This window comes from Apteryx rowi, unplaced genomic scaffold, assembly GCF_003343035.1.
Source record: "Apteryx rowi isolate R43461 unplaced genomic scaffold, aptRow1 scaffold_231, whole genome shotgun sequence".
Lineage (NCBI taxonomy): Eukaryota > Metazoa > Chordata > Aves > Apterygiformes > Apterygidae > Apteryx > Apteryx rowi.
The window spans coordinates 992,055-1,007,004 of record NW_020448653.1 but is presented as its reverse complement, the minus strand read 5'-3'; the positions used below and the strand labels follow the sequence as shown (position 1 = coordinate 1,007,004).

General features: G+C 38.9%; 1 protein-coding gene across 1 annotated transcript in view; it reads right to left on the bottom strand.

The window, feature by feature from the left end:
- The window catches only part of MYO3A (myosin IIIA), a 126,181-nt gene that overhangs the window by 106,119 nt on the left and 5,112 nt on the right, over nt 1-14,950 (bottom strand). The window contains exon 2 of the mRNA XM_026065754.1: nt 14,808-14,942. Within this exon, the coding sequence (XP_025921539.1) occupies nt 14,808-14,942 (135 nt within the window). The remainder of the gene's footprint in view (nt 1-14,807; nt 14,943-14,950) is intronic.

The following is a 14,950-nucleotide window of genomic DNA, read 5'->3' as shown; positions in this document are numbered from 1 at the left end:
CTCCAAGCCCAAAGGTAATCACTATTCTTTGAGTTCAGTTTTATGAAAACTAGGTTATTTGCTTTACTGTTTATATRAAGCTTCTGTCACATTTTCCTCACACAAGTGTCACATAGAACCATACCACAGCCTCACAAAAGACATGATCTCATCTATTGCTTTCTCCTTACTACACCAGTTATGCTGTTAAAAGAAGAGATTATACGAATATGATTTAATTTAGCCCAGTCCGAGTTGACCATTTTTATCATGTTACTGAGGTATTTGTACACTGAGTGTACAAATCTGTTCATCTTCTGTGTATTTGTATACTGCATTCTACTAATTTTTTCTAGAACCACTCTGGATATCAAAGTTAACAGATTGGTCTTTATTTCCCTAGGTCATTCTTTTTCCTCACTTTGTAAAGAAATACACCATACTTTCTTGTATCTCATTTCTCTCTCTTCTCAGTAACAGACCTATAGTTTCTTTGATTTTGTTAACATCCTCAATCTTGTCTTTGCTACCCTATATTAGCCTTTCTGAGCTTATCCTTAAATGCTTGTACATCAGCTGTGCATTTTTGTTTCTCCTTTTTGAAGCCATTCTGAAAATTTAAAACCCTGATCACTTTTAGAGAGCTACACTTTTAGGTAAAGTTGACTGTTTTCAATTTAGCGTGAATGAAAGGTCATGGAGAACAGGAGAGGTGCCCGAGGACTGGAAGAAAGCCAATGTCACCCCAGTCTTCAAAAAGGGCAAGAAGGAGGACCCAGGGAACTACAGGCCAGTCAGCCTCACCTCCATCCCTGGAAAGGTGATGGAGCAGCTCATCCTGGAAGCCATCTCTACGCATGTGGAGGAAAAGAAGGTGATCAGGAGTAGTCAGCATGGCTTCACCAAGGGGAAATCATGCCTAACCAATCTGATAGCCTTCTATGATGGAATGACTGGCTGGGTAGATGAGGGGAGAGCAGTGGATGTTGTCTACCTAGACTTCAGCAAGGCTTTYGACACTGTCTCCCRTAACATCCTCATAGACAAGCTCAGGAAGTGTGGGTTAGATGAGTGGACAGTGAGGTGGATTGAGAACTGGCTGRATGGCAGAGCTCAGAGAGTTGTGATCAGTGGCACAGAGTCTAGTTGGAGGCCTGTAGCTAGCGGTGTCCCCCAGGGGTCAGTACTGGGTCCAGTCTTGTTCAACTTCTTCATCAGTGACCTGGATGAAGGGACAGAGTACACCCTCAGCAAGTTTGCTGACGATACAAAACTGGGAGGAGTGGCCGATACACCAGAGGGCTGTGCTGCCATTCAAAGAGACTTGGACAGGCTGGAGAGGTGGGCAGAGAGGAACCTCATGAAATTCAACAAAGGGAAGTGCAGGGTCCTGCACCTGGGGAGGAATAACCCCATGCACCAGTACAGGTTGGGGGTTGACCTGCTGGAAAGCAGCTCTGCTGAGAAGGACCTGGGAGTGCTGGTGGACACCAAGTTAAGCATGAGGCAGCAATGTGCCCTTGTGGCCAAGAAGGCCAATGGTATCCTGGGGKGCATCAGGAAGAGTGTTGCCAGCAGGTCGAGGGAGGTGATCCTGCCCCTCTACTCAGCCCTGGTGAGGCCACATCTGGAGTACTGCGTCCAGTTCTGGGCTCCCCAGTACAAGAGGGATGTGGCACTACTGGAGCAAGTCCAGCGAAGGGCCACAAAGATGATTAGGGGACTGGAGCATCTCTCTTATGAGGAAAGGCTGAGAGAGCTTGGCCTGTTTAGCTTGGAGAAGAGAAGGCTGAGAGGAGATCTTATCAATGTGTACAAGTATCTGAAGGGAGGGTGKCRAGAGGATGGGGCCAGACTCTTTTCAGTGGTGCCGAGCGACAGGACGCGAGGCAATGGGCACAAACTGAAACACAGACACTTCCATCTGAACATGAGGAAAAACTTTTTCACTGTGAGGGTGACAGAGCACTGGAACAGGTTGCCCACAGAGGTGGTGGAGTCTCCTTCTCTGGAGATATTCAAAAGCCGCCTGGATGCAATCCTGTGCAATGTGCTCTAGGTGACCCTGCTTGAGCAGGGGGGTTGGACTAGATGATCTCCAGAGGTCCCTTCCAACCTCAGTGATTCTGTGATTCTGTGATTCTGTGAAATATTTCACTGAAATAGATATCTTTCCTTAGTTCTGATTTAGCTTCAGTGACTACAGACCATTCTGTATTTATAATTTTGCTTTATCATCTAGCACCTTCAGGGTTGTGTTAGTTGCAGCCTCACAGGCATTTGTTTGTTACTTCTGATTTCTTCATATTGAGTTTGGCTTTTAACTTCTTATTTTCTTCGTCCAGCTCATGCACTGACAAGACATCCCACCAGAGGAAAAGTTCTCCTATTCCATCTTATGCAATGCTGGCCTTTTTTCTTTTCTTCCTCGATCACAGTGTAGTTCTTTCTACCTTGCAAAACTACACGGCCAAAATGGGAAAGACCACGTCTATGTCAAGATTGTGTTCTCCTACATACAGAAGCTTGTGGCTTTAAAATGTAGTATTTCATGATGCCACTTTTCTAGCTGTAGAAACACTGAAAAAGAAATTTCCTATTTTAGTAATGACTCTCAGGACTCATTAGTACTTTTGGAACGTATCAAGTCATCCATACACAATACTATGATATTACTGCGTACAAGAAACCTATTTTCCATAACATTTTCAGTATTCAAAATATGCTCTACTCTTGAAACCTTTTCTTCTTTCAAATTTAAACTCAGCACAATTTGAACTTGGCATAACAACGTAACTTAAAACCAGAGAATCTAAAACAATTTTAAGATTGTTTTGTCTCTAACATAATGAGCAAAAGCAAGTAAGTGGCAGTGCTGTATAAAAGGTTTACTGSAATTCAGTTAGGCTGTGCCAACCAAAAGCTCATCCTTATAGAAATTTCATATCATATCATCACATAATTCACATTCTTTATGCTGTTGATAAAATATATTTACATCTGTAAGAAGTTAATAAAGAAATGAATCTATCCCACCCCTTCTGCCCGCATCTCCTCCCCAAAAGAGTATGCAACTGAAGTAATATCACACTATGATTTGGAATAGTGCAATGGAAAGCAATCAGGATCTAAAACACCTGAAAACACATTTATAACAAATTCTGAAAGAGCATGGCAACAGCATAACATAGCTGTAATTTTCTTTAAATCAAGCAAAATGGAAGGGTCATGTTGCAAAATCAGAACTAATCTAACTACAAAACTGAAAGCCAATGGTTAACAGAGAGTCCAGGACTTTTCGAACAAATGCAAGAAGCAACTTGCCAAGAAAGAACATTTTAATACAGAAAACAGTGCAATTCATCATTTTATTATACTCAAGGAGCAGTGGTAAAAAGAACATGCAAAAGCACTCTCCCTTGGTTAGGGAGAAAAAGCAGGGCCTAACACAAAGATCAATAATGTCAACAGAAGTATTTTTACTGACTGCTGCAAACTTAGTTGAGGCTCTAGAAAACAAAATCTAGTAAGCAAATAGGGCAGCCTGTGATAACAGTGAGCACCTCACAGCTTTTATTGCCTGTTCAGAATCATATTGCTTTTGCTCAGTCTTTACCAATTAGGAAAGATTTCAAAGAATCTTCCTCTTTTGCAGTGTCAATTCTATATGAATTGGGGTTCACACAGTAGTTCCAAGTACTACCATGCTCATCTTTCACTGCAATTTAAATGACCGCAATAGAAACCTGTTGGGTTTGAAAGCATGGCTGGGGAAGCACAGATTGAAACAATGGAGCTTGCCTAAAGGCTCTTTTTAGAGAGGGAGTGAAGCAGAAATGGACACATGCAAAACGCAGTTCCTCTCCTCTCAGAAGACTGTGACTAGAAAAGGAGCCTATGGTGACGCAGGCACTGAGATGGGACCCTAAATGAAGCACAAATATTGAGAAGGACATACCAAGACCACCTTCTTACAGAGAATTTTGTAAGAACCATAAGGATTCTACTCAGAAGACCTAGGTTTTATTAAATCAAAAACTCGAATGCTTAACTCAAAGTGAGTAGGTCAAATTAAAAATTAAAATTAAACAAACCAATCTCCCCTGCTCACTGCGTCTGTGGCAAGGCGGGTCCTTGCTGCCAGGACTTGGCTTCAGCTACCTCAGTGGTTTTCTGAGTTGCAACCAACTCTGCAGTTCTTTCTGGAGTTCAGGATGATTTTCCTTCTACCACCACTGACACCTGGCTGTCTGCTCCCTGCACCCCTCAGCAGTCCTGTCCCTCAACTCCTGGTTCCTCACTGTAATGCTCTTCCCCCAAACCCTGCAGCCTCCAACCCTCTCTGCCTGAGCCAGACAAGTCCACTTGCTTCAGTCACTCCCTTTATAAAGGAACCCAACATACAAACTGAGAACAAACACAGCAAAACGGTGCTGTCCATCACCTTTGCATTAAGGTTTTTAACTCTCAGCTGTCTGAAGTTAAATGAGACGAGTCTTACCTCAAGCATTCTTATTATCCTTGATGCTATCTCCCAGTAAAGCTAAGACAAGCTTGGTAATCTGGGCTCCACAAATGGCTATACTAATATACTTTGGATTTTTTTTTAAATAACCTCACATCTTTAACAAAGATATGGTCAAAATTAAAATGTACAGAAAATAAAATGATGTTAAATATTAGAATTTGGGAGGCATAGTACCAACATGCTACTAAGTTACATGACAGAATAAAAAAAAAAAAAAAAAAGACTTTTTTCTGGGCTTTTGCTTTACTTGGCAAAAACTGTTAAGAGGTTTATCAGACCCAGCTTTCTGCATGTGCAATAAATACCACAGTAAGGTGGGCAATAACATATGCTCAACAGCTGCCTTAAGGGTGCGGACTGTGCAAACAACAATGTAATATCAAATACTAATTTTGCAAAAAAAATTACAAGTATTTACTAAAACTTTGAAGTGTCAAATGATAGTTGTAGACACAAATCTTTGATCTTCAGAAAACAGGATATAATTCAAGAATGAAAAATTGCTATAATTGGCAAGCAAAGAGGTGCACATTAGAAATGGAGAAATCAAGGCTGTTTCAGACATGTAATGGATCAAAGTATTGAGTGTTGGTCTGAATGGAGCAATTATAACCAAAGACATCACTGAAAAATAATCCACATTGAAAAATATGAAAAAGTCCATTTTCAACTGTTCCATTTTTCTTCTATATATGTCATTTAGAAATATCTGATAATATTTAGACAAATCACACTACCCTTCCCAAAATGAAAGGSACTATTTGTTTTCCACTATGCCGATTTTCTGAAAGATAATTTTTTTATAGTAAATCTCCATCTAAAAAATTTGCATATCTGCTCTCTTATTACAATGCTTTAATATATTATAGTGAACAGCTTCAGTCTGAAGCTTTTTAAAACTCCAAAAATTTGCCTTTATTTCCATATAGATGGAAACATGTCTGTGTACAGCAACTGTTATATCTAATGAAAACATACTGTAAGCAGGCAAAAGAAAAATCCCAAATAAGTTACTCATCCGTACAACAAGAAGGCACTCTAGATATGATTTAATGTCTTTAATTTATCTCAGATAGGCTCATCTCTTTGAAAGCCAAAATGAGACCACCAGGTCCTGCTTTTAGGTGTTCTCACGGACTGCTGTGGGAGTCAGAGAGTGATATTACTCAGAGAGGCCTCACAAGGAAACGCCTGTCACCAATTTCAACATTTTCCTATTCTGACCAAAACTGACACACAAATAAGAAATCCAGTCCAGACAGCTGTTACAGAATGAACGGACACAAGCCACGTGTGGCTCTGAAGACAAAAATAGGAAGGAACGTGGGAAAGGAGGGGTCAGATTCTGTTTGGACAGCATCACGAAGGTTTWTATTTTCAGCAGTCTACAGCAGCTTTTCTGGAAGTGGACAGGAAATCTGCCCACTCCATATCGCAGTAGCCAACCAGACATTAAGAATAGCTCCGAAGAAGATGCAAGGATTGGTCCAAAGGCAGCAGTAGGGTCCTTCACTACAGCTTCTGAGCCTGTCCCAGGATAACTGCTGGATAACCACCCAGTTTCTCTTACGCCTGTTCCTAAGACAGGACTACAAGGTTTATGAGGGCGTTACGCCAATATCCACAGGATGATCACTTTATAGCATGGCACCTCRCACAGTTCCCTATTATTTCAAGTTTCCATGTTCTAAACTAGGCCTCTTCTTTTTAAGATTAAATCTTGGTTTGATGGTTGAAGTCCTAACAACTTCAATTCCATGGAATTGCATGCTAAACTTTAGATACACTAAGTCACATACACAGTTCAACAACCCAAAAGGGAATCATGTAATCAGCCCCTTCCTTGGCTCTGACCCTTCCTGTGTTGGGAGCATTTGGGGTGAGGATGATACGGAGGCTGCAAATTTTTTCAGCCAAACTTCCCAGATCATGAAAAACCAAAAGCTGTTTTGCAAGACTGCCTGCAGTTCCTGTCCTTCTCTTCCACATACTGAGAGGTGCCATGAAGAGTGATAATGTCATTAGCTGAGAAAGGACAGAGATAAAACTAATGGAGAGAAAAATGCTTTACTAATAGCCAACGGGATTCTTACATGACACTGAAAAGCACAATAAGAGAAAAGGACAGAACTGCCTGCCTTGCTTTGAGCTATTCGTTTCTGCCCCCAACCTGCTTTGGCACTCACAACCCTCTAAAGCAATAGTCTATTCCTGGATGCAGAAAAGAAGCAATATCCTGTGAAGAGTTATTGTGTGTCAGCCATGTGGAGGTGACTGCACATTCTCATTACACGAACCATACCCTGCCTCTGATCCATGTATATATAGGACTCTGCCCTTTCAGACCRGGATATGGGATTGAGGTCTAAAGGAATTGTTGCTCTGGTCAAGGAACATTATGCAGACAAATAGCTTTTTTAAAACATGGATCTATTTACCTAGTGCACAGAAATTATCAGTTCCCCTATAGAGCTCATAAAATCAAATTTAATGAATTGGAAGTAAATACACCATCACTTACCGCAAAGTTGGAGGTGAGTGTAAAAGTTGAAGAGTCTCTTTTTTACAGTTTCTTGCCTCTTGTGTTTTACATCACTCAAATCTCCCATCTCTCAACATGCTTGAGGCTTCAGCTGTTTAAGTCAAACAACACCAGCAGGAATACATGGATGATATGTTTCTACCTTCCTTTATGTGTGTGGAGGTAGGAAAGGGGCCTGAATTTAATAATACATTACTACAGTTGTCTTGATCCTAAAAGCTCATATCATGCTTCTGGCTATTTCAGCCTCAAATTTAAAAAATTACTGATAACTACATTTTCTTTTGGATGCTGGTTGCTCTTCTTTTATAGCACACTACATTGCAATCTAGAATTGTATTGTTAGCATCTCAACTCTCTAACTGAAAAAATCTCATTTCCCCAACGCAATCTGGCAATTGGACCTGCTGCTTTCACTCCCCTACTTTCTCCACAGACTGATGTCTCTTTAGATGCATAATTATATTTCACAGATGAGACATTATAAAACAGAGTTCTTTTTTTGTGTGTGTGTGTGTTTCACCAAATATTAGAATTACATGGGATGTCTAAAAGGCAACATGATCAGAAACTCTTCCATGTAAAGTAGGTCAGTGAAGGATCCAAAAACATTACCAACACAAGATTTGGACATTAATTATACACATTTTTCTTTATCTGACATATATGTAAATCATGCTGTCACCATTCATTTATGAAGCTGCAAGGAAAATTTATACATATTTCATGAATTCTAGGGCTCTCTTTGTGACCACAGTTAGTATTTGCAGACATTTGTAAGTGTCTTATTTGTTAAATTTTCCTCTCCAAACACCAAATACGCATATTCTGTGTAACAGCACAGAAGATTCACTCAAGGCCAGATACAACAGTGCTGACGTACCTTTGAACTTTCTTCATTTTATTCAGGAGTTACTGCAACACCTTCTTTTCTTAGCCTTGTTGAGCTCTTGTCCCTAACTAGCCACCTCTGACCATGCCATTCTTCCTTCGAAAACTCATGCTGGCTGTCCCTTCTCAAACACATCAAGCATGAGCTAGTTGCTTTTACTTTCAAGACCTGTAGCAGACTTATGCTCTCTCCTTTGACAGCAACAGATCTGCTCCCAGCCCTTATTAACCCACAATGCCTAGCATCCATCACTTGCTAATTGTAAGCATAACACATTTTCCTTTCTGCTTTGAAGGAGCAGCCAAAACAAACAGAAAACCACATTGCTATCCTCCTTCAAATTCCTCCTTAATAACTCTCCTTTACTGCAAAACTGAAAAATTCTTGTGGCTGTTTGAGACCACAACTGACTCTTCTTATCCCCTGTGTTCTCTATTTCCAAATCCATTTGTTTGCTCTGGCTTTAAATGTTGATGCAAGCTCTCCGATATGAAGATGGACCTTTAGTATTGGGACAGAGAGAGTAACTGACTGCAATTGGAATGGCAATCTACATGTGTCAGGCTCACCATCAAGGCACAAGTTCAGCAATGGCTATTCTTCTGAAAGATGAAAACAAATACATAACAGACCTACATGAGGGGATCTTAGCTTGTTATGTACTCATTAGACATACATGTACTCAGCAGACAATTGCAACTGCCCTCACAATTGGTAATTAAATAAGAACTACATTAAACGGCCACTTTCTCCCCAGGCTTGCTATGTGTTTAGCACCCAGTAACAGTCTTTGTTAGGCAGGTTCTCCCACAGTTCTTATACAGTTAAAAGTATTTTGATTAGATGCCCGAGGTCTCCAAAGCCGGGCAAGCCGCTAGAACTAATCTAGTAGCAATGGACTCCTGTTACCCTGGCATAGCAGGTTGGTAGTTGGGCAGCTTGGCATATTGTCAGTCTATTCTCATTTCCATATGGGATCAGCTATAAAGTCGTAATAAAAGTGTCCTCATGCAGATCAAAACCTATCCACACAAGGGGCTGGTACCTCACCTATTCTTGCAAAAAGAGTACCAGGCAAGCTGAAGCACTACAGTTTTTTCTGTAAAGTCTAGTTTACGTCTAACTCCTAGAAGCTTCTATTTACTGGGTTTATTGGTTTTGCTCTTTTTGAAAAAAGAAAAAAGCAACATAAGTAGAAGTGTCTCAAGGATGTAAAGAGAGAATTTAAATATTTGTACATTTTTAATTTTTCCTCTTGATGTTAACTTTTAAAGATCAAAGTTAAATAACAATTTTGAATCACTGCAGGCAGATTTTAAATTAGCAATCATACCTGCCAACTGGATCATAATAATCCTTCATGATAATCTTTCCCTAATTCTTCCAAGTTATTGGTGTCCGATAAGCAGGCTTAATTAACATAAGAAACATCCAGAAGATCAAACTCAAAGTATATCAACCTGYCTGCAACAATGTAGGACTATACAAATTACCAATCTCCTTAATGTATTTATTTTCCCATGTGAAAAGGCTGAGGAAGTAGAAAAAGCTAACATGCTGCTTCTTTAGAGAATCATGTTCCAATCACAAGCTATTCCACATTTCTACATGATTCTTCTGACAAAGATGACACATTGGAACAAAAAGTTTTTTCTTGAGAACAGAGATGAATTGGGTTGATTTAAATCCAGAATGTGCATAAGTAGCAATGGTACAGATAGTCCTACTTACTCAAACATTGTTTGTGAAAGTATTTTAATATTAGAGATGGCTAGAAAACAGAGCTTTTAGTCCGCTGGAAATTGCAACATATTCCTCTCTCAAATGAACAGGATTCTAAATTTCTGAATTCTGAATTTCTTGCCACACATTCAAAAGTATTATGATTCAGAAATGTTTTCATAAAGCCAAAAACATTATATTCTACTATGTGGAATTATATATAGTAACAAGTATAGAATATTGACACAAAATTCAAAATTGTGTGCTCCAAGAGGAGACTGTGCAATATGACAGTATCATCAGGTTTAGAGGATACACAAATGGATAGTAAACAGAATAGTCAGGGACATCCATAATACAATAATCATGGGTGCTGCAGAGCGTGAGGGAAATTGACTGCAGAAATTGGACAGACTCTCCCTCAGCAGCATCTTCTAGGGCCACCATAGGAGACAGAATGCTGGGCTACACAGACCATTGGTCTGACTCAGTAGGACATCCAAAATGTTCTTAAAGTGTTCACATATGCAGTAGGAAAACCAAAACACCTAAACAGAATGCTTTGACAGACTTCCTGCAGTTCAGCAGAGCCAAAAAGATTTATTTCTACATCTTGACAATTCCCTCCACCCCTCCAGAAATGGAATGGTCCCTACAAAATGCTTTGATCTTACAAAACTATACTTTTGGATCAGAAGCTGTTCCATCCAAACTTTTTTTTTTTTCCCCCTTGACCAAGCTCAGTTTTAACTCATACAAAAATCTTCTGATTACTATAAAAATAATTGATGCTCCCCATATTTCCTAAGCATAAAAATATATAGAGAATGGTAAAATATAAAGAAAGCTAGTGCTTTCTTATATGACTTGCACATCCAAATCCATCTCAAATATGACAAAATGTGTCTTTTAAAAATGGAACTGAAGTGTTTCTTGAAGTTCTACCTGACCTGCACAGGAAATGAACTATGAAAATATACTGCATTTCAACTCTTGGCTCACAGTAGCAAGTAAAAGCTGTGTAATACCCTGCTGTGGTGTTTTGATCCTTCATTCAGTCTTTACTAGGCTTTTTTTGCAGTATATTGCAGGCAAGTACTGTTCCACTTGTGCCCCCCACCTGCCCTTGACCTGCATGCTCTTCTGCAGGACCCGATATGACTTGCGTCTCTGCTCCACCTTCCATCAGCTGATTTCCAGTTATCTCAGATCCTTTCCCTTCCTAACATCCAGAGCAGAAAGAAACAGGCGACAGCACACAATGCCTTAGCACTGTCATCACACTGATGTCTGCTGACATGAAACTGCTTAGCTGATTCATCCCAAGTATAATACTCAAGTGGTTTCTTTTCATCGCAGACTGAATAGCTAATTTCTTCTGCCTGCATCTCTGGACACACGTGACAAAGCTTAATCAGCCTTGCAGGAGTCCTCTCTAGCAACGTTCACTGTTGTAAGTGTGACTGGAACAGCATCCACCCAGGGGCAGGTGTTTAACCTCTCCTAGTGTGGCCTACAGTGAGCAGGGTGTTAATGAGCTGAGTATGAGTACTTTTATTCCATACAGATGTATTCTTTTTTCACATTCATTCCTGTAGGCTGTTTCTGTCAAAAAATGCTGAATTAAGAAAGTTAGGTTACCTTATCACCAAAAAAATGCTAATCACATTAAAAGATCTTACAATATTAGTTTTTCTTTACTTGTTTATGGTTTGTAAAATCTATATTCTTTACTGGTCTCAAATTTAGGTCTTCATGTGTTAAGATGAACACTACACAGCAATTTTGTTCTTCTCCTACAAATACTGTATTAGAGAGGCTATACACGGAAGCAGTGTTACCAGAAAAGGCTGTTTAACTTTATTTTTCCAAGTAATCATTATGAAAATTTCTTTAAATAGTACCATAATCAATAACTTTTAGCACTTTCTAAAAGATTAGAGGTACCACAACTGACAGGTTAAATCAAAGTACAAGATTGACTAGAGATCTCCTGATGCTTTCTATCAAAAAAGTGTTTGTTTCTTTAAAATAATTTTTTTTTTTCAAATGAACAATAGCTCCTATTCTCCCAGAAGCATATTTCCAACCTATAACATTGGATGTTCAAAAGGGCTTTACAAGATCAGCTAGGTATTTTGCACATTAGCACAGAGATAGATATGTACAACCAAGAAAATAAAATCCAAATATTCAGTAGAAAATGAGGAATTTCACCTTAAATTGCAAAAAGAATTTCTCTAAAAGCACATGCTATTAAGCAATTACTAAGCAATGAGGTTATGAAGAAATGTCCTGTCTACCCAGAATTATTCTGTAACAGATCTTTACCATCACTCTGAAGCAAATGGTTTTGGCTTGTACAGACACAGAAAGCTGATGGATGATCCAAGCCAATAGGTCAGCTCCTAATTCCATTTAGTTGTAGATAAATATTTCCTGATACTCATCTGATTTAGTAACATCTAGTCAAGGACAATACCTTCAACCTAGACGGTGAACATCTTATGCCTCACTGTTGACATAGTTAGCAAAATGCCTTAGAGTGAGCACCAAATAAGGTATCAATTTTCATTAAAAATGGAATGTCCAACTGTATTGTCCTGGAATTTGAAAGAGTTCAGGTTCAAAAGGGAGCAAGTTATGCAAGAACAGATTCTTCCTGGAAAACAGAGATGGTAGGAGAGAGGAAGCGGAATATTTAACACCAAGACAGCAATAACCATCATAAAACCACCTAAGGACTTTCCCAGTATTCAGAATGGCTGATAACTTGTGAGACTGAATTAGGGAGAAAGAAACCTAACAACTAATTTTCTTCCCAGACTGGCCTGCTGTTGATATATAGCATGGGACATGTCTTAGAGACATGACTCAGTTTTTTTTCCTCTAGAAAAAAATGTTTTCATCACATCTACACAGGTGAAGTCTAACTCTCCACAATGTAATTTTGCTTCTAAGTAGGGGCTCTAGGTCCATTCCTAAAGGCTGAGTTTTACCATTTATCATAACCTATTCTTAGTGAACTTCAAAAGCCTTCTCTTCAAAACCTCCTGCCCACAGATCCCATCACCAAGCACAAAAGCAGAGTAGATCAACAAGCTCTGCTTTCAATGCTCTTCCTGGCAGCTACAGCTTTGTGGGAATCCAGAAGACCGCAGTTAGTTCTCTGCGCTGAATTCCCTGCTTCTCCCCCTTTTCATCATTTTGCATTCAGCTACTCYGGAAGCTGCTTCAGATTCTTCAGACTGCACTGGTCTATGCTATTTGTCTCTCCTCTCCTTGGAAACTTATCTCCAGACTAGGTTCTGACTGCAAAAGGTCTATCTTCATTTCAGAGGATCACACAGACCCTCCCCAAATCTAAATTTCAAGGTTGGATTCTCCTCTTCAGGGGAAGCAACAGTTCTGAAGTGAAAATGCTCCTTTATGATAAAATGAAAAAAAAAAACCCTAAAGAATGGAAACAGAGCTCTCTAAACTAAATTAGAGACTAATCATCACTTTTATGGATTTAGAAATACATATATTGAAAAGAAAAAAAAAAATCTTTATTTTTATAAACTGCAAGACATCTAAATAGCTACTGTGAAAAGCAAACTGAAATGGCCCCATAAAGCTGCATACAAGCTAAAAGGAAGGTGACACTTCAATAGAGGAATCTGTTCCATGATGGTTTTCTTTCACAGATATTTTTATTAAGACAAGCTTTACAAAAGTTACCACTGGAATTAAATTTTCTACTCATGCCTATGTATACACACATAAATTAAAACCCACTGAATTCACAGCTCTACATGTGCAGTGACAGAAAGCATCCAAGACTCTTCCACAGATTCCACAGCAGTACATGCATGCATACAGCTTTGCACCCAAAGAGTAAATATGAAACTTATACTCCAGATGTAGCTTGCATTTTTCACATTTAAAAAATAAAGCCATGCCAAAAATAAAGTTAAAATATAAACACTTGAATGCTTCCTCACACAGTCTGTCCTACCTTGATTGTTCGGCATCAGCCCTGTACATGCCAGAAGTTGCACAGATGGAGGTTCAAATGCCCAGCAGACACAACAGAAGCTAGATTTTCAAAGATTCTCACTACATGAGGAGCTGACATCTTTTGACTTCAGTCTAACCTAATCATTTATTATGATTTCCAAGGGAAAATATTCTTAAAAATTCTGTGCAGGTCAGAAGACTTTGGAAAAGCTTTTAGAACTTATGCATTTTTTAGAGCTTGTTTCCAGGATAAGATCCCATTGCTATCTGAGGTATTTGGCAGAAGGGTTGTATACATTTAGCTGGCAAATGATAAAATACAACAAATTCTTCAATCTCAAGTTTATCAAACACTGATCAAACATCGGCAAGAGCTCTGACTGTTATGAAAGCCACACTATTCCTGGTAGAGACATTGTTCACTTGCCTTTGTGTCATCTTGAGGTCAATCCTGAAACATCAGAGAGAATCCCCTCTGGAGAGAGGGGGGAGTTTTTGCAGAATAGGTCTCAGTGAATCTATGAAAACAGCAATGATGAAGCTCTTTGCTCCTAGATTAGTCAAAATTAAAGACTGAATCAAATTACAGATCCTGCTTTCTTCTGATTTCATTTGGGGAAATCCTGCTGCTGTCAACAATACCTGGCAAATGAGTGAGGGCAGTAGCCTGTTTTTTCTTGGCTTATTTGTCTATGTATATTTGTGTATTCTACTTGCAAAAAAAATTTCTCAAATAATTAATTTCTATCATGTCATTTAGAAAAAAATCTCATCATATTGGTTACTTTAACTGTTATACCATAGCTTAGTGATATTTAAACAAGTGATACTGGAGGAAGATTTCCATGACAAGCTTTTTACCAAAGAAGGATTTTAGGTAGAAAATTCTATCAATTTCTACTAGCATTTGTACCCTGATTCTGAAGACACAGCATTAACAGTATAAATTTACAAAATAAGAATGCTGAAATCAAAGCACATTATGAATTGAGAAAGCTAAAATGACTAAAGAACAGCATTTACCACTACACATGCAACCATACTAAAGAAAAACATCAAATTACTTGTACCTGATTTGTTGATTTATACTCAACATAGAAAAGCCAGCTCAAAGAAAACTCTTATTTTTCTGAATTATTTACCTCAAGTACTAGCCAAAGCTGATCTCCATTTTTCACATCTTTCTTATAGYACATGCCATAGAACTTGACTACATTGGGATGATCAGAGAGAGCTTGCAAAATGTTATACTCGGCTTCAATTTCTTCATCAATATCCTAGTGTC